At 43.4% G+C, this 21,019-nt stretch overlaps 1 protein-coding gene across 1 annotated transcript in view; it reads right to left on the bottom strand.

The window, feature by feature from the left end:
• STT3B (STT3 oligosaccharyltransferase complex catalytic subunit B) overlaps positions 1-21,019 on the bottom strand; it is a gene marked incomplete in the record, with an annotated part of 781,351 nt that overhangs the window by 59,502 nt on the left and 700,830 nt on the right. Inside the window, 1 exon segment of the mRNA XM_044066668.1 lies at positions 16,370-16,582. Within this exon segment, the coding sequence (XP_043922603.1) occupies positions 16,370-16,582 (213 nt within the window).

Raw genomic sequence — 21,019 nt, 5'->3', positions numbered from 1 at the left:
AGGTGGACCATGTGTTTTGGACAGTCTTTCCCTGGAAATGGCCCCCCCACCCAATCAGGGAAGCATCCGTGGTCACAACAGCTGTGGGCTGGGATGGTTGAAATGGGCGGCTCCAAAGATCTAAGTCTGGCCTCAACCATTGACAGAAAAAGCCATTGCAGAATCTGCATAGGTAGCTTTGCTAGAGGCAATATTGGAATTGACGCAGCCATACAACCTAGGGCTTAGAGAACTCCTCTTGCAGAGGCTGATGTTTAAGAAAGAATCACTCGGATTTGAAGCCTCAATTGATGGAGTCTGTGAAGAGGGAGTGATACCAGACAGGACTGAGTATTGAACACTACTCCAATGTACTCTATTTGTTGTGTAGGGACAAGATTTGATTTCTCCCAATGTATCGTTATTCCCAACAATTTTGCCAGAGAGAAAGTATGTTGAAGCATAGTTACCAGAAGATGCTTGGTGGGGGCGGTAAGGAGCCAGTCGTCTAGATACGGAAACACCCGGAATCCTTTTAGTCTCAATTGAGCTGTTACCACTGCCATGCATTTTGTGAACAATCTGGGGGCTGTAGAGAGACAGAACATCAGGGCACGGAACTGGTAATGACTGGCTCCTAGCCAGAAGCAAAGCAGACTCCTGGAGTGTTCGTCCATCTTGATGTGGTGATACACATTCCAAAGATCTGTAGCGCACATCCAATAGTCTTCTCTTAAAAAGGGAAGGATGGAGTGTGGGTGACTGACTTGTTTAAGTTGCTGAGTTCCAAAATGGGTCTCCAGTCCCCTGTCTTTTTTGGCACCAAAAAGAATCTTGAATAAAATCCGGATCAACACTGGTCTGGTGGGATTGGTTGGATGACACTTTTTTTGAGATAGCTTTATAATCTATGAAGCTGCTTCTTCCCTTTGACAGGGTGGAACGTTGGGAAGTTGTCTTGGAAATTTTGGTGATAAGACAGGGCAATGATGTAACCTCTGGTGATAATACTCTGCATCCAACGATCAGTGGTGATAGAGTGCCAGGCAGCTTGGTACAGAGAGAAATGACCTAAGACTGCTTCCAGAGGTAAGCAATTGGGCCGTCCCTCAGGAGCGCTGATAAGGCTGTCCAAAGGAGGAGTCCCTGGAGCCTTGCTTGCAAGGACCCCCCACTGCCTCTATAGGGAAGTCTTCCAGAATTATTTTCCCCTCTGCCTCTGGAAGCATCATCGCCACGTGCGGCATGGAAAGGTCCCTGAGATTTCTTATGCCACATTTTCCCACTGCTCTGATTCCTGGAGAAGGTTCATTGGCGGTTGGAAAACCGAAGGCATAGGGCAGACAGGGTTTTTCCATCTTGCTCGCACCTGGCTAGCATGTCCTTCACTTTTGAAGCCAAAAAGGGATGAAGCTTCGATAGGAGCATTCAGAAAGGAAGACAAAGGGGTCCACGCGGTCACAGACGCGCATCCATGCATGATGCCTCAATGCCTGAACCCACTGCTCTAGCTGCCCCTTCGGTCGCATTTAAGAGCAACCTCATGGATGAGATGGATATCGATTCCAGGGTTGCTAGCTGTGAGGCTACTTTGTCCTTGACCTCGTCAAACAACTGTCCTGTGAGTGTCCCAGAGAGCTCAGAGATCAAGTCCTTCAAGAGTCTTTTAAAATGTGCCAGATAATTCAGGGAGCATATAGCAAAGGTCCCTGATGCAAAAACACGCCTCCCAAGTCTGTCCACCGCCTGGGACTCCTGTTGGGCGGGTGGACAGCGGGACTTTCCTCAGCCAAGTCCTTTTTCATGGCCACCACCATAGCATCAACTGGTAACGCTTTGGACCAATGCAGACTCTCCACAGGAGGGAAAAGAATTTTATCAGGTCTCCGGGGGATCGCCTCATTGGAATCAGAGTTCTTCCACTCGTGCTGCACGATGAGTTGGACAAGCTCGTTGGCAGGTGGGTTCACCCAAGAGGTACAAGGCCAATCATGAAAAGCCTGCAGGAACACGGACTCCTCAGACAAAGGGTCGTATGGCTTCCAGTCACCCCTCTGCTTTAACATCTCCAGGATGTCTCTAAAGGAGACATCAGGTGGTGACCGTGGGGACCCTTCACGATCATCGTAATCAGAGTCTCCTCAGGTGAGTCAATATGCTTCCTCTTGCACGTCTTCTTTTGAGGGGGCTCCTCAGTGGGGGTCTCTGAGGAGGACTCGGAAGAGTGGGTACCCTGAAGGGGTGTCCTGTGGCTTTTCTGTCCAGTGTCCCGGGGTGGTGGTCTGTGACAGCTCAGGGGGGTGAAAACTGGGGTTCTGACATCAAAGGAGTGCTGACAGAAGCAAGAGCCCTCTCCATCCCATGAAAGGTAGGCCTGCCCGAAAAGGGATGGGAGCCCGAAACTGAGAAAGACAACCTCGAGACCGGGGTCACACCCTGCTTCGACAGACCCACCCCCACAGGAGGAGCCTCAAGCAGGATCGGAGAGGATGCATCCATCAGCACCGAGGAGGGAACAGAGGAGAAATTTGGCACCGTACCCCAGGCAGACGCATCTGTCCCCCAATCCCCAGATTGAGGAAGGACCGGTTTGTCGGGAACCGAAAACCAAAGGGACAAACTCAGAACCGGAGTGAGATGCACCACAGGTGCCGAGGTGATGGGTTTCAAGAGGGATTTCGGAGTGGAAAGCTTTGGAACTGAGATGGTCAAAGGAGGAGTGTAAGATGGAGTCCGTAGGTAAGGCAACCCAAATCCAGCAGTTGGGTGGGTTTTAGAAAGTGAGGGAATCCCCCTGGCTACCAACAGCTGGTCCACAATACGCAACACGTCGTCTTCCAAAAAGCTCCTGTTGTATCTAGTAGATACTCCAGATGGAGAGTCAGGGCATTCGAGAAATGGGCTATACTCTTGCTTCAGAAACAGATCTATGGAGGGGGAGTATCGGGTCCATGGTGCAAAGTCTGCTAGCACTGAAGTCTTTAGTTTCGAGACTGGAAGCAAAGGGGTCAGATCCAGTGAGGTTGGTACAATGCTTGATGCTGAAGTGGCACTCGGAGCCAAAACAGTCAGTTCCAAAAGGGGAACTGAAGTCGTACTCGAAGGTGTGCCCTGAGCCGAAGTAGCTACAGGTGCTGAAGTCGAAATAGGCTAAGTAAGATCTATGATCAGTGCTGGAGGCAGGGCGTGTGCCAAAAAAGGCATCGATATCAAAGGTTTTGAGGCGGTCAGAGCCAAGGAAGGCAGATTTATGCTCAGACGATAACTTAAGGACCTTAGATTTCCCAGGTTTGCTCTGATCACCCAATAGTGAAGAAGGAACAGAATGGGATCTCTTTTTGTCCTTGAAAGGAGAGGTTGAGACCTCCATCGCAGAAATGGCCTCTGAGAAGGGAGACTTGAGTAACCCCTTCTGAATGAGCTTATTTTTGCGCTCATTAAGAGTGCGTTGATTGAAACTTTGAGAAATATCACATGGAGGCTGCACCGAAAGGTGGGCCACTCCCAAACAGTATACACAGTCATGCTAATCGCCGTTAGGTAACTTGCCCTTACAAGAAGTACAATGCTTAAAGCCTGAAGTACCTTTCTTATCAGACATCTTGGTAGAAAAGGACACCACAGCTAACTGTATAATCCAGCAATAATGAAGTCAACTCCATTTAAAAAAAAAAAAAAAACACACAAAAATCACCAATATAACTGTATGAAGAAAGAAAGGGAAACACTTGAATAAAGACAAAGCTAATAGGTTAAGCCAGAGAAAACAATACCAGCTATGGTATTGAAGAAATACCACAAGGGTAAGGGAAAGGCCGTACCAACAATGGTACTTGAAATTTACCAACGGGTAGAGTGGAAAGAACAAGGGTAGACCAAAGAAAAGATGCTAACATTGAAGGTTTAGTAAAGATATCCAAAAACTTTTACACAAATAACAAAAAAGATTTCACTTAGCTGAGAGCTCAGCTGAAACGCGGCTTTACTGCTAGGTGGCAAATGAGATCTGAGATAACAGAGAGATGGGCATTCTGGGTAGAGACTTAGCTTGAGAGTTTCTTTGGCTGGTGCGAGCTTTGGTAATATGCCGACTCGGTTCCAAACCGAACCCATCAGTGATGAATGGAAAGAAGATTAACAACATCAGATGCTGTTTATATAAAAAAAAAACTAACCACATTAATATGTTCACAGATACAAATATTATACATTATTCTGCACAATCAATCCTTCACACAAGTCGGTCAATTCCTGCCTTCTTAAATCACACTCCTCCTACAAAACATTTTCTGCATGTATTGTTCCACCAAATTCCATTTTTACTATGTAATTTGTTCATACCCTTTTCTAAAGATCCTGCTTCCAGTTCTTTTAACTCTTATCACAACATTCACTACTTCAAATCATCACAGTTCAAAAAAAACATTTTCTTAGTTGCATCCATTTGCTTATCCAGCATTTCTAAGAGTACTCTGTAGGGAATTTTTGAAGTCTGCCAACTCATTACATTCCAAAAAAGTTCAATTACCTCTTACCCATCACACCTTCAACATTTGCTAACTACCTGAGGAAAATATCTTTAAAGTCTGCTTGGTGTTTACAAATAACTTTGCAAACATTCCCATGCAAAAATCTTACATATTCTAGACTGTTGCATATCTGGGAGCCCATATATACGTCCACCCATTGGATAAGCAATTCACAAAGAAAATCTGTCATCCTAATCTTTTCTAACCTCCTTGGTTTCCTACACTTATCATGCAATTTTTATATATGCCCTACTAACTGCCCCCTTTAAGATCTTCTGTTCTAGATTCAACTAAAATACCAATGCAGGTCTTTCACTTAGGATTTCCCTCTCAATTTAACTTTGCCTTCACTCTGATCTCAATCCCTGATAGAAAAGGCAGTCTTCCAGCCTGCAGTCCAAATGTCTTCTTGGCCTCTTCCCATTCTATTACCATTCCCTCTGATTATCTTCTCCCAGGTCTATATTAGGAACATCGAATGTTCAAATATCGACCCCTATTCAGCGAACACTTGAAATAGTGAAGCTGCAGAACACAGAATATTTTCCCAGTTTCTGCGGCTTCGCTATTTCCTCGACTGTGGTGCGAAAGTGACGGACCGGGTTAAGGTAAGTGTGCGAACGGACCGAGGTAAGGTGACTGTTTGATAGTTAGGGACCTTAGGGATAGGGAGCGGGTAAGGTGAGTGTGCGATAGTTAGGGACCTTAGGGTTAGGGAGCGGGTAAGGTGATTGTGCGTTAGGGTTTTATGAAGTGTGCATGTGTGGATTATGTATTTTGGTGTGCTTGTGCTGTGTATGTTTTCTTGAAACACTGAATTTTTTCCCTTGGAAAAAATTTGCTGTTCTGAGCATTCGAGTATATCACATTTCGAGATTCCAAGGTCAAGCTTATGGTGTTAGATATTTTGGAATTTCGATAATGTGATATAGACCCCTTCTCCCAATACCTTTTGCCTATTCTCTGTGCCCCTATTTGCAGTTAGCCCCATCAGCAGGGTCTCCTTTCTCCACTCCTGTGCTGGCTTAGTTATCAGAATACTTTCTGCTACTTTATGAATACACTCTGTACGACTGTTATTCTCTTTAAGGATCTGCATTCAAAATATCACCCTTGCTTATTTCTTGTATTGATGGCCTGCTTCATGTTTCCTTTCCACTTTGAATTATAGCTTTCTGCTTGTGTTACATATAACAGTTTTAGCTACATAGCTCTAAAACATCCATTCGAATCAGATAATCCTAAACCACCCTGTTCTATTGGAAGGCTCAACTTATCCCACTTGACTCTTGCTGTTTCATCTCACAGATAAAATCCTTCAACTCTATTATCCACAACTTTTATGGTTGATAAAAATAATCCTGACCTTTGTATAAAACTACTGGGATTAAAAACATTTTAACTACTTGTATCTCCATAGACAAGATTCCAGTTTCAGTTTTTGCATTACCTTTTGTTTAGTCTTGTCCCACATATCCTTAGCTGTTAACAGAATCCTTAACCCTTACTCCTAAACACTTATGTCTCCAACATAATCTTCCTCCCTTGCCAGTAGCCCTTTACTACAACACATCTACAATTACTATATTTTCCTCTCTTCTATCTTTACTGAAGCTCCTCTAGCACTCCTCTCTTCCTTTTCCCTGGTACTCTGGATATCCATTCTTAAATCCTTTACCAAAATCACATGCTCAGTTCTTTCCAAATGTACCTCATGTAGCACTTTTTTTTGCACTCAGTTTTACTTAATATAATTCAATACTCTTGCCTTTTTGTCTATACCTGTGAGACCATTCACATTCCAAGATAATACAGAAAGTGTTACCATTACAAGTTTATTACTCCTACCTATTGTATACAACAGCTTTTTCAGACTTCTGTTTCCAGCTTGTGTGATGTATGCATCCACTGTTTGGTAGTTTGATTTTCATAAAGTTCTTTCTTGTCCTCCCCATCTGAACCAACCCCACATCTTCAATACTTTTTGTTTTAATAATGCGCACACACACACACACACACACACACACACACACACACACACACACACACACACACACACACACACACACACACACACACACACCCTATTACCCTAATAGAAACAAAACTCTTCAAATAATGAAGTTCAATCCTTAGAACTGTCCCAAATAATAGCTGCACAAACAGGCATTATCTAACCTACAGTTAAACTCATCTATGCTAAGATGCATGTTACTACCTGAGCTCCTTCTTACATCGTTTCTTATACTAACTGCTGTCTGTTCTTGTGTTACCTTTATTTCCCTCCCAGATATGGAAAACTTGCATGCTTTCAGAAAACATTTTATATCCTCAAAGAAACCGGTGCTCTGGCATTTTACTGCCCTATTATCAGCTTGTCTCCAAAGAAACCGAAAAAATGTAACCCTCAGATGCAGACTTCTAAAGTCATGCTGAACATTTGCGGCTAAAGGAAAACGTTTCATTACATTTAGTGTGCTCTTATTTACTGGTTTGCTTGGATTAAGCCAAGGGCATTAATCCAGACATATGCCTATGCAAACATAAGAGAAAACAGATAAGCTCTAAATACATTATGATCGGTGTACTTTAACACCCCATTCCCCACCTCTACAACCCAAGACTACAGCTATTAAAGACGCTTTTGTCCAGCCTTTCTCTTTTTGCATTGGAATGCCTACATTTCTCAACACTTAAAAAGAAAAAAAGGCATCTGTTCATTTTAGTATCCATCACATACAATGTCTAAAAAAGCTTTAATGTGACACGTAATTTATATCATGAAAAGTTTAGAAATACTTTTAATGGAGATTTTTTAGTTATTTTTCCCCTCCTCTTCCCTTTAGTTGCCCTTCCAAACATTAATGACATGAAGCTGGGCAAAAGTCTTTTCAGTCCCCCCACAAGTTTAAACAGCCAATGCAGAGTCCATTCTTTCCACTTTTTCATGTACAGCCGTATTACTTAAATGTGATGCTCTGTAACCTCACATTTATTCAATAATTTCTCTGCAGCTGGTCTTCCTGTTCATCTACATCTGCCAACTCCAAACTTTGGTTCAATTCCAAGCTATTCTAGATTCTTCTAGTCAACCGTTGTGCTCTTCTCAGTGTCTCAAGCATTTTTCTTTGGAAAATTGAAAAACATTTCAATGTCAAAGTCTCTCTATGAACTTTATTATCAGAATAATAAAAATGAGAATCCCCTTGCTTGATATCTCATTTTTTGTTGGACAAACTTTTGTATTTTCTTCTTAACCTGTTCTGTATCAAAAAATGGCTTTCATTCTCCAGGAAAAATATTCTGAAGACAGCTGGATACAGCAGCATGAATGTCACACCTGCCTATCCACATTCCCTGATCACTGTAATAAATTTACTCCTCTTCTGCCTGGTGTACATTTTCACACAACTGTCGCCAACTTTTAGTACTTTGTCCTACCACCACAGTTTTGTAGGTCTATCTCAGCTTATCGAAAGCTGATATCGAATGCTACTCAATCAAACACTAAAGGTCCAACAACAAAAATAGCGAAGACATGGGAACAGAGTTTTTTCTCTTGGGGGAAAAAAATTGCTGTTCCGGGTCTTTGCTAGTTTGGTTATTCGACCTTTAGAGGTTAATAGTGTTCGATGTTATCAGCTTTCGATAAGCTGATACAGACCAAGTTTTGTCAGGATCAGCTCAACTCTTTGTTGGCAGGATGACATCTTCACTATTAGAGGTCCTGGCTGCTTTCTCGTAGGAAGGTTTGGAGCGCACACACACACATGATGTGATCTTTCAAACTCTTGCTGTGCAAAACTAGTCCAGTTGCTTACTTGTGCTTTCATAAATGAATACAGTATGTTCCTTCCAGTTTCTCTGGTACAGCAGAAAATCTCAAGTTTTCCCCTTTATGCTCTGCCCTCTAATTCTACCAGTTTTTGAAAATCTCCTCTTGTGCAGTCTCATAACTCATCCAGCCTTTTCTTCATTTCGACCTCTTGATTTTTGCAGTTTTATCAGGTCATCTGAACATCTGTCATTTTTCCAGCCTTTTACTTGAGTTGATATACTTCTTCAGTGTTTCAATTATTTTAATCAGCTCCAAACACATTTAAGCTATTTTTCCTCTAGATTACTGGAAGCCATGTGTTACATTAAAGTTGGAGCTTGAAACTGCCTTTTGCTGAACAGCAGCAGGATTCCTCCCAGCCAGTGTTTTGTCCTAACCTTGAATGATTTTCTTTCAGGCTCTCTAAATTTCTTCTTTGCTGGCATCCAAGCAGTACACTTACTAGCCAGTAACTGGAATTTACTCAAAAAGGCATTCACTGGCTCTCTTTTCCGAGTTGTCATACTGGGAAAGCTGAAACTAACTTAGTGTGCAGCCACCTTGGAAGTCCTGAAGTGAAAGCATTACTATAACAACTGATTCAAGAAAAGATCCAAAAGGTGCAGTTTTGTACCTACCATAAATGTAGATGTTCGAGTGCTAATACAGCTGCAGTCATAACAGATGGGGTTTTCCTGCCGTCAGGCGGGTCCTCGGTCGGCCGAATTCCAAAGTCTAGGTCCAGCATCGGTTGTCGTCGCTTCTTCCCTGACGTCAGTGCGACAGGGGTATAAAAGAACCAGCCAATGCCATTTTCTTCAGTTTTTCTTGCCTCAGATGTCAGGTGCCCCCAGAAGGAAGGCAATACATAAATTTATGTAATAATGCAATGCAATATAATCAAAAAACAGTAGTTGCAAGCAAATACACCATAAATGAATACCCCAATCAGGTTTGTATGAGGAGGTGTTAGCCAATAGACCTGTCCCAAGAGGGGAAGGAGGGAGGGAAACCTGGACTGCAGCTGTATTAGCACTCGAACATCTACATTTATGGTAGGTACAAAACTGTACAATGTTCATCATGCATACAGCTGCAGTCATAACAGATGGGTAGAATCCCAAAGCTAAAAAAGGGGTGGTAGGCACTAGGTGGAACTGGGAGGAGCCAGGATGCCCTGCAAGACTGCAGTGGCAAAGCCTGCTCTGGTTTTGGAGTATAATGGTAGATGATAGTGTTTGGAGAAGGTATGCACAGAACTCCAAGTGGCTGCTTCCAAAATACCTTTGGTAGTAACCCCTCTGAGGAAAGCTGCAGAGGTAGCTGTGGCCCTTGTGGAGCGAGATCTGATGCCTGCAGGTACAGTTTTACCATGAAAAGAGTAACAAAAGCGTATGCAGTGGGCTATCCATTTTGAGATTGTATGTTTGGAAATTAGTTCCCTTGAGCTCCTGTAGCATAGGACACAGAGTTGCTCTGATTTTCTGAAAGGCTTTGTTCTGTCCAAATAATAACGCAGCTGTCTGGATGTCCAAGGAATGTAGTAGTCTCTCCCCTTTGTTTTGAGGATTAGGGTAAAAGGTAGGTAAGTGGATAGCCTGATTAAAAAGCTACCCTGGATACCACCTTTGGCATAAAGGACGGATTGGTTCATAAGGAAACTCTGTCCTGATGGAAAATGATGAAAGGCTGCACAGCCATGAGGGCTTGTAGTTCCGATGCCCTGCGAGCTGAGGTGATAGCCAGAAGGAAGGCTGTTTTCCAGGACAAATATTGCAGTTCTGTTGACGCAGCTGGCTCAAAAGGAGGCAAGGTCAGTTTTTCTAGAATGAAACTGAGGTCCCAAGCAGGTACTGGTTGTTTCCTTGGGGGTTTTATATTCTTAGCCCCTCTGAGGAACTGTCTTAAGAGGGGGCGAGAGAATAAAGGAGGATCAGTGTTGTATTCTGCAGAAATGGCTGAGGCATGGATTTTGATGGAGGAGAATGAAAGTCCACTGCTTAGCATCTCAGCTAGATACTGTAATATTTGAGGTAAATTCAGTATTCCAGGATTCTGGCCCTTTTTCTCATTCCAGGCACAAAACAGTTTCCATTTTGCGGAGTAAGCTTTTCTAGTAGAAGGCCTTCTGGCCTCCAAAATAACATCCTGCACCTCCTTGGAGAGTAGGGTCTGTTGTGAAGTTAAGGCATCTTCCATGTGGCCAGATTGAGTGTTTTCAGCTGACTGTGAAGAGTGTTGAAGTTGTGCTGAGTCAGAAGAAGAGGCATTAGAGGTAGGATCCATGGTGGGGAATGCGTCAGGCTCCTCAGGAGTGGGTACCAGTGTTGTCTTGGCCAGTCTGGAGCAATGAGAATCATCTTTGGTCTGTCTGCTCTGGTTTTTAATAGAACTTTGGGCAGCAGAGGAAGAGGTGGAAAGGCATAAACTGTCATTGTTGTCCAACTGAAAGAATGCGTCCACTCCCCAGGCCTGTGGATGAAAGGTCCTTGAGTAGAATTTTGCCAATTGGTGATTTTTGTGGGAGGCAAAGAGATCTATGTCTGGCCTTCCCCATGCTTGAATTATCTCTGTAAAAACTTGAGGATGCAACTTCCATTCGTGTGGATCGGTCACATTTCTGCTTAGGTTGTCTGCCAGTGTGTTTTCCTTGCCTGGCAAGTACTGTGCTTGAAGTTCGATTTGTAATTCCAGAGCCATGTTCCAAAGAGACATGGCCAGCCTGCATAGGGGGTATGAATGGGTTCCTCCCTGTTTATGTACCAGATTACTGTGGTGTTGTCTGTCCTTATCAATAGTTGACCCGGATGCAGAGGGTTTTTGAAAGCTATATCATTTATTACTGCTAGCATTTCCTTTTGATTGATGTGTAGGTGCTTTTCTTTTTGGGACCATTTGCCCTGAATGCACCGATCTGTCATGTGCGCCCCCCAGGCGTAGTCCGAGGCGTCTGTTGTGATGACTTGATTTACTTGAGGCTTGCAGAATGGGAGACCTGTGTTTCTTTGGCATGCTTGAGCCCACCACAGAAATTCCTTTTGAAGACATGGAATCAGTGGTATTATTGTTTCCAAACTGTGGCTGTGTTGAGACCATAGGTTTTTCAGGTACCATTGAAGTTTCCTCATATGCAGCTTTGCACATGGGATTAGTAGGATGCAAGATGCCACGAATCCCAGAGCCTGCAGGATTTTCCTTGCAGTCAGCCTGGTGAAATTTGCTAGTTTTTTGAAGTATTGAGTTAGTTGCCCCTGTTTCTCTGGCGTGAGGTAGGCCATCTGGGTGTTTGTGTCCAAGTTGGCACCCAGGAAAATTATTGTTTGAGAGGGTATTAGCCTTGATTTCTTTTTGTTGACTGTGTATCCCAGAGAATTCAACAACATTATTACAAATGCCAGATGTTTCAGAAGTATGTGCTTGCTGTCCGCTTGGATCAGGCAGTCGTCCAAATATGGGTATATTTGTATCTCTTGAAGTCTGCAGTAGGCAATTACTGATGCCAGGCATTTCGTGAATACTCTGGGCGCAGTAGATAAGCCAAAGGGCAATGCAGACAATTGATAATGGGTTGAACCTGCAAGAAATCTGAGGTATCTTCTGCAATCTTGTCTGATTGGGACATGCAGGTATGCCTCCTTGAGGTCCAATGTTACCAGCCAAGACTCCTTGCCCAGCATGGGAAGAAGCTGCTGTAATGTGAGCATCTTGAATTTTGGCACGAGTAAAAATGTGTTTAGGATGGATAGGTCCAAAATAGGTCTCCAATCTTTTCCCTTCCTTGGTACCAGGAACAGTCTGGAGTAAAAACCTTGACCTTGTTCTTGTGTAGGTACCTCTTGAATAGCTTTCTTGTCCATGAGATCTGAAATTTGTTTCTGTGCCTCTGCCCTTTGATTGTGTGGCAGGTTTGGCATGCCTCTCATTTTTGGAAGGGTGTGAAAATGGAATCGGTAGCCTCTGTTTATAATGTCCAGGATCCATTTGTCTTTTGTGACAATATGCCAATTTTTCGAAAATAATGCCAGTTTTCCGCCTAAAGGTGCTGCCATTTGAGCCTTGCTTGGCATGTAAAGGGGAAAGTCATTGGGTCTGCTTTCTGAATGGCTGTGAACTATCCTCACCACCTCTGTGTAGGAGCTTGCCACTGTCTGCCTCTAAACGATCCTTGAGATTGCCCTCTGCCCCTCGGGCGCCTGTATCTACCTCTTCGGGGTCTGTCCATGGCTGGAAAGGACCAGTTTTTGGAAGGCCAATTTCTATTGAAACGTGGAGGTTGTACCTGTAGGAAATCTTTCACTGTTTGCATTGATTTAGCCTTTTCCTCCATTTTTCTTTAATACCTCCTCAGCTTTAACACCAAATACATCTTTTTGCAGAGGGGCATCTAGTAATTTAGCTTTGACATGATCTGGTAAGGTTTGTTCTTTGAGCCAGGCATGTCTACGTATGACTGATCCTGTAACAGCAGCTCTACATGAGGCCTCTAAAGCATCAAAACCACATTGCAAGGTATGTTTACCCACTTGTTCTGCACTATGCATCAAATCCTGCAACTCCTTCATGTCTGGTTGTTCAGGTTGTGACATTTTGCTTCTCAACTGTGATAACAGAAACTGTTGGTACTTTAACATATGGAACTGGCAGTTTAATGCCCTCATGGTTAAGGTGGCTGAGGTGTATACCTTTTCCCCCCACCTTTCTAAAGCTCTGGAATCTCTCTGAAGGTAATGGATTTTTAGCAGTGGAGGCCTTAATTCCCTTGGGGCCCTGTGAGATAGTTTCTGGGTCAGCCGCATGGCTTTTGTATAGGAACTGGTGTGAGTCAGGAACCCGGTAATACCTGTCAGGCTTGACTGGGGCTGGAGTTAAAGAGTCTGGGTTAAGGCAGGCCTCCGAATACACATCATCTAGAATGTCTAAGACAGGAGGTATAGCCAGAGGCCTGTGCTGAGGGAGCAAGAGAAAATCCCTAAGCCTTTTCTTGGAGTCTGAGTACTCTTGGCCTTCCCAGTGGAAGTGTTCCCTCAAGGTATGCAAGGTTTCCCCAAAAGAGTAATCCTCGGGGGGGGGGGGAGACAGAGGGAATGGACTCCTCTGCATCAGAATCTTCAAAAGGGGAGTATGAATGTTCCTGGTCATCAGAATGCTCTGAAATAATGGAGGCCTGGTCCGAGGAGGGGGATTCTTCCTCCACTCTGGGCCTTTTGTCCGGGGGGGTTGAGTACCCCTGATAAGAGTAATCAAATCCTCAGCCATTTTGAGCATCTGCTTTTTAGGCATGGGGCCTTGAGAAGGGCCCTGTGGAGCTTGTCTCTTAATATGCATGGCTGCTTTAGACTCAGAGAAAGCCTTGATGGAAAAAGAAGAGGAAGGCCTGAAGACACCTTGAGAGGTGGCAGACCTGTCTAAACTCTGAGTTTCACCGCCAAGAGTGGCTTCGGTATCGGTAGTCGGGGTGTGGGCCGAAGAGCCTGCGACCTCGGGTACAGTAGACACCGCCAATGAAGTGTCGTCGGTGGTCAGGGGCTGCGTAGGCGCCTCACTGAGAACCGGACCACCTGTAGTCGGCTTTAGCGTGGTGTCGGTAGAAGCCGCAGACCTCGTATGTCAGTCCTTATCTTTGCGTCTTTTATTCAAAACTGGAGTCGGAGTATCCGACGACATAATGTATTTACATTTTTTGCCCAAATAGTGTTGGGCGAACTCCGCCCGACACTTAATGGTGCGTCTGTTGAATGTAGCACAAAAACGACAGGCCGAGACGTCGTGGTCTGGGCCTAAGCAAGGAATGCAGAAGGAATGAAAATCCTTATGCGGTATTTGCTTCCCACATGAAATGCAATTATTAACTTTGTCTGACATCAGTCTGAGGCAAGAAAAGTTTCCCCAACGGGGTACTTAGCTTTCAAGAAGACTTCGGTTGCAAAATATTCGTAATCTCAGGAGCTGGCCGACTGGCACTTGCGAACTGCTTCTGCTTCGGGCACCGTGCGGCAAGAAAGACTGAAGAAAATGGTGTCGGCTGGTTCTTTTATACCCCTGTCGCACTGACGTCAGGGAAGAAGCGACAACCGACCCCGGACCTAGACTTTGGAATTCGGCTGACCGAGGACCCGCCTGACGGCAGGAAAACCCCATCTGTTATAACTGCAGCTGTATGCACGGTGAACATCTGGTCTACAAGAATCTTTTCTTTGGGAAGAACACCTTCTCCACACAGGAGGAGGAGAAACCTCTAATATCCCCTGAAAAGGCATGCACTGCAACATGAAAGAGGAGAGTTTGGTCTGTCAGATGAGAAAGAATCCCCTGGAAAGGAGGCAGCACCTCCCACTGCCCTCTGTAGCCTAGTTGGATCACAATCAGGACCCATTTGTTGAAAATGTGTTAAGGAGACAGAAATTGAGATTTAGACTTTTTTTTCAGGTTTAAGGAATTGTCAGGATACTTGGGGGGGGGGGCAGATCCCTCAATTCTCATTCTGATTTACTAGCATGTCCTTGCTGACAGGAGTTCATTGCTTTCATTTTCTAACTTTCTTGCCATTGCTTTTTAAACATTTTCTTTCCAGTCTTCTGCTGGGACTGTATTTTGCTGAAGTTAGATAAGGGAGCAGAGAACCCTTAAGAAAGTTTGGAGAAGGATGGCTGAAAAATCTGAGATTCCCTAAATCAGCTTTCCTTAATCATCACATGTTTGATGACCTCTGCAGTGCAAGGTCCAAAAAAGACCTTTGCCCAAGGGTGTATTCAAAATGTTATTATTAATGTCCTTAGGGAGGTTCTCAGCCCATAGCCAGGAAAACCTCCTCAAAACATTTTAAACAATGAGTAAAACAGTTTAATCTTGGGAAACAGAAAAAAAAATTACACAAAGCATATTTTTTTTACCTCACAAGAGGAAATGGATGCCAAAATGTTTCTTATACCTTCACAATTAGCTTGGAGACAAATGTCAACATATAAGCCAGACAATTTAAAACTCTAAAAATTAATGCTGAAAAAGCGTACATGCTTTTTTTACCCCATGTCAAAAGCCTTCACATAATCAGAAAAGGGATAAGAATTAAAAAAATATTTACAGAAGCTGGATTCACTAAAGCCAACATCTGCTGCAAAAAATAAGGACACTTGGCTGACTATCTGGGAAAATTAGAAGCCATCAACAAAAACATCCTCCAGAGCAGACAAAACTTTAGGGATAGGTGAAAGATCTGGAAATTCCAGTTGTTAACAAACCATAACACTTTATGGGCTTGAGAACCTTTAGTATTCTCCCAGTGAACGACCCAAAAGAAGCACTGTTTAGAGGAGAAGCCAAGCACCGGACAGCTGTAGATACAAATCCAAATTTATTGAGTGTACCAAACACAAAACGTTAAACGCTAACACAACGCGTTTTTCGTCAATACATCAGACTTCATCAGACAAAGAAGACATACTCAAACCACATATATATATAGTAACAGAAATTCAAATGGTCCAATAGAAGTACAGCTCATGAATATGTAATGTAAAATGTAAGTGAATCATAAAATAACTTGTTCAGTACACATTATAGAATTAGCCTAAGCACTAGTTCACAATATAATAAAATAAAATACAATAATATCTTCACAGATAAAATTCTCAAGGGGGATTTGTGAATCCTACTCCAATATAGAATGTAAACAATTACACAGGTAAATTCAAACTCATACGGAAGTGAATGCTCAAACAACTCTATTGTGAAAATCATTGCAACACTCCCATCAAGTGGCCAAAATAGAAATGACATGAAGTTACAAATGATAAATGTAACAAAATATACATATAATAATTATATGTGTATTAAATTAAAATATATAAAAATGTACAAACTCGGTTAACAAATGTCAATAACTAAATAAAGAAATAAATAAATGTTGGCTTTTTCTAAAGGTCTCTTCATTCTGAAGTCTTCTAAAATAAGCTGATTTTTGTTCCACTTAAAACTCAGTTCATGATCAACTGCTCTCCAACTAAGGTACAAATTTTAAAAGATATCAGACCCCAAACAAACTCACCTTCTTTGATAAGTATTTCTGTTTTGGGATGATGTTACTGGTGCGTAGTTTGTGATGTAAAGTCTCCCTGTTGTCCAAATCTTTAACTTTATAAATCCTAACTAGCCAATGCTCAGAGGTGAAAGCTTCCTCAAGGTGTTTGAATTTGATATCCTTGTTACCAATTTCAGCATTGCGTGTGCGGTCAAATCCTGGTGGTGTCCGGAAATCCAACTGCAAAACAAATTAGAGAGTTATGCTGGGAATTTTTCAATTAAGTACTAAATCAATACACAAACCTTAAAGTACAGTTATGTACACTTAGCATAAATGTAGATGTTAGTGTGTATTCACTATTGCAATCATCACATTCGGGTTATCTGCTTCCAGCAGCCCTCAGCTGGCCTAATCAACAAAGTCTTGGGTCCTGCGTCGGTTGCTGTCCCTTCTTCCATGACGTCAGGTCATTAGGGGTACAAAACATGCAGCAGACGCCACTACATCAGTTTTTCTTGCCACAGATGTCAGGTGCCCCCCTAATGGGAAGCCATATAATCTATAAATATACAAGGTTATACCTCCAACAAAAAAGCAAATACACCAAAAAGCTTTTGAGCATAGTAAAGGAGACTAGAGATATAGCCAAAAAGGTAAGGGGGCTCGAGGGAGACTGCAACAGTGAATACACTCGAACATCTATATTTATGGTAAGTGTACACAACTGTACTATGTTCTTCGTGTTTCACTGTTGCAGTCATTACATTTGGGTAGATTCCCAAAGCTAACGATGGGAGGAGGAATTTAGATAGCATTAGGACCAGCTATAAGACCCTGCAAGACTGCAGTGGCAAAGCCAGCTCTGGATTTAGAGAAAATAGCAGATTGTAATGCTTGGTGAAAGTATGTACAGAACTCCAGGTAGCAGCTTCTAGGATGTTCCTGGTGGGGACATCTCTGAGAAAGGCTGTAGAGGTAGATGCAGCCCTGGTTGAGTGGGGTCTGATCCTCTGTGGGATAGGTTTTCCATGGTGCTTGTAGCAGAAATGAATGCTATGGTCTATCCATTAATGGTTTGCTTTGAAATAGCCTTCCCCTCTGCCCCTGCAGCAAATGCCACCAGCAGTTATTCAGATTTCCTTTGAGGTTTAGTCCTGTCCAAGTAGAATCTACGTTGTCTGTGCACATCTAATGAGTGCAGTATCCGTTCGCCTTTGTTCTGTGGATTAGGAAAGAAGGTTGGCAAATGAATGGACTGATTAAGGGCCACACTGGATACCACCTTGCGCATGAAGGAGGGATTAGTCCTGAGGGACACCCTGTCCGCATGAAAGATGATGAAAGGCTCCACTGCCATAAGGGCGTGTAATATAGGTACCCTTCTTGCTGAAGTGATTGCTAAAAGGAAAGCCGTTTTCCAGAAAAGGAACTTTAATTCTGCAGTAGCAGCTGGCTCGAAAGGGGGAAGAGTGAGTTTCTCCAATACAAAGTTAAGGTCCCAGGCTGGAGTTGGAGCTCTCCTGGGTGGTCGTAAGTTTTTGGCCTCTGTGAGGAACTGCTTGAGCAGTGGATGAGAGAAGAGGGGAGGTTCTGTGTTATAGTGAGCTGAAATGGCTGAGGCATGAATTTTGATGGAGGAGAAGGACAGGCCCTTGTGAAGCATCTCAGTTAAGTATTGTAAAATCTGAGGTAAATTGGGCACTGCTGTGCTCATCCCTTGAGACTGGTTCCAGGCACAGAATTGTTTCCATTTTTCAGCATAAGATTTTCTAGTACTAGGCCTCCTTACCTATAAAATGATATCCATCACTGGTTTACTGAGGGATGGTGAAGGAGAGATTAGGTAATTAACCAGGCTGCTAGGTTCATTGTTTGAAGCTGAGGGTGCAGAATCTGGTTCTCCTGCTGAGACAGTAGGGTAGGAGTCCGAGGCAGGTGCCATAGGGCCAACAGTGGCACACTGCACAAGAGGGGGTACACCAGTGTTGGCATGGTCAGTCTGGTGCAATCAAAATCATCCTTGGTTTGTCTTATTTGATCTTTAGCAGTACTTTGGAGAGCAGAGGCAGAGGAGGAAAGGCATAAACTGATAGGTTTTTCCAGCTGAAGGACAGAGCATCCACTTTCCAAGTTTGTTTGTGGGGAGTCCTTGTGCAAAATGTGCCCAATTGATAGTTCTGGGAGGAGGCAAACAGGTCTATATCTGGGCTCCCCATTTGCTTGTCAACATGTTGAAAATCCTTAGTTCCAGTTTCCACTCGTGTGGGTCCAAGATGTTTCTGCTTAGTTAGTCTGCCAATGTATTTAGTTTTCTTGGCAGGAATTGAGCTTGTAGATGCACTTGGTAGCTCAGGACTGTGTACCCCCCCCACACTTGTTTATGTACCACATAACAGAGGTGTTGTCTGTCTTTACCGTTAATTGTCCTGGAAGAATGTGGTCTTTGAAGGCTGTCAGAGCATTCTGTACAGCTAACATTTCTTTTTGATTGATATGCAGGTGCATTTGACTTGGGTTCCATTTGCCCTGAATACACTTCCCTGTCAGGTAAGCCCCCCCCCCCCCCCCCATGCATAGTCTGATGCATCTGTTAGGGTTTGGGCAGTAGGGGGTAGTGTGAATAGTAATCCCTTGTTTTGATGGCAGGCCTCTGCCCACCAAAATAACTGTAGGCGTAGGCAAGGTATGATAGGAATCATTGCTTCTAGATCCTGAGAATGTTGACACCATAGGCTTTTTAAATAGTTTCCTCATATACAGTCTTGCATATGGAATTAGAAGAATGCAGGAGGCCATGAACCCAAAGGCTTGTAGTATTTGCCTTGCAGATATAGCAGGATTTTTGTGGCCACGTGTTTGAAGTAGGTTGTCAAATGAATTTGTTTCTCTGGCGCAAGGAAAGCCATCTGAGAAGTTGTATTCAAGCTTGCCACAAAGGAATATAATTTGTTGACAGGGTACCAGGTGTGATTTCTTTTCATTTATGGTGTAACCCAGACAAGTTAGCACCCTTTGTACAAAGGCCAGATATTTCAAAAGTATGTCCTGGCTTTTTGCCTGAATTACACAATGGTCCAGGTATGGGTATATTTGAATATTTCTTTGCCTGCAAAATGCAATGACTGGAGCTAGGCACTTTACCTTGGGAGCAGTAGATAAGCCAAAGGGCAGTGCAGAGAACTGATAGTGCATGTAGCCTGCTTTGAAGCATAGGTATCTTCTGCGAGATTCCCGGATTGGGATGTGCAGGTATGCTTCCTTTAAATCTAGTGTTGCAAACCAGGTGTCTTTGCCTAGCATAGGGAGTAACTGGTGAAGAGTCAGCATCTTGAATTTTGGAATCACCAAAAATGTGTTTAGAGTAGGCAGGACCAGGATAGGACGCCATGAATTGTCTTTTCTGGGTACCAGGAAATGTCTCGAGTAGAAACCTTGTCCCTTTTCCTCTTCTGGTACCAAATGAATAGCCCCCATGCTTAAGAGAGAAAGTACTTGCTTTTGGGCCTCTGTCCACTGATTTGGGGGTAGATTTGGCCACCCGCTTGGTGTTGGTAACATGTGGAAGTGAAATATGTATCCCTGGGACACTATTTAAAACCCATTTGTCCTGGGTAATGAGTTCCCAGTTCTTTGCATGAAGAGCAATCTTTCCCCGCAAAGGGGCAGTCAGTTGAGAAGTGCTTGGCAGTTTTAAAAATAAGTCATTGAGACAGTTTACTAACAGGGGGAGTTTTACTACCCCCATATTTGGAAGTGGATGCCACCCACTGCTTATTCCTGTGCGTACCCTGGGACTGAAGCCTGGGAGCTCTGCTGGATCTGGGTTTGGACTGAAGTTCTGGAAGAGGCAGGAAAGGACCAATTCTTGGAAGGCCAATGCCTACTAAACCTTGGAGGTTGTACTTGTAAAAAAAATATTTAACAGTTTGCATAGATTTAGCTTTTTCCTCCATCTTTTTAAAAACTTCTTCTGCCTTGTTGCCAAACAGGCTGTCCCGGTTTAAGGGAGCATCCAGTCATTTCCCTTTAACATGATCTGGCAAGGATTGCTCCTTAAGCCAAGCATGCCTTCTAAGTACAGACCCAGTTACAGCAGCCCTGCAAGATGCCTCTAGTGAATCAAAACCACATTGCAACATATGTTTTTCAACTTGTTCAGGTGAATGCAGTAAATCCTTTAAATCCTTATTTTCAGCACAATCGGGAATCATCATTTTCTGTTTAAGCAATCCAATAATATGCTGCTGATACTTTAACATATGAAACTGGCAGTTTAAGGCCCTAATGACCAAAGTTGCAGAAGTGTATACCTTCTTACCCTATCTATCCAGCGACCTGGAGTCTCTATCAGAGGGGGTAGGATTTTTGGCAGTAGTAGCTTTAATGCCCTTGGGTCCCTGTGAAATGTCTCAGGATCCGCAGTAGGATTTTTAAAAAGGAACTTATGAGAGTCAGGGACCCTGTAATATCTATCAGGTTTTCTGGGAACAGGAGGTAGAGTCAGGGGCCAAGGCATCATTAACAATGTCTAGTACAGGAGGTATGGCTAAAGGTCTGTGCTGGGGCAGGAGTAAGAAATCCCAATGCCTCTTTTTAGAATCCGAAAAATCCTGACTTTCCCAATGAAAATGCTCCTGAGAGTATGCAAGGTTTCACCATAACAAAAATCCTCTG

The sequence above is a fragment of the Protopterus annectens genome, chromosome 3.part1, assembly GCF_019279795.1.
Source record: "Protopterus annectens isolate FY-2018-M chromosome 3.part1, PAN1.0, whole genome shotgun sequence".
Lineage (NCBI taxonomy): Eukaryota > Metazoa > Chordata > Ceratodontiformes > Protopteridae > Protopterus > Protopterus annectens.
Note: the sequence above shows the minus strand (reverse complement) of the source record. Positions and strands in the feature narration are given on the sequence as shown.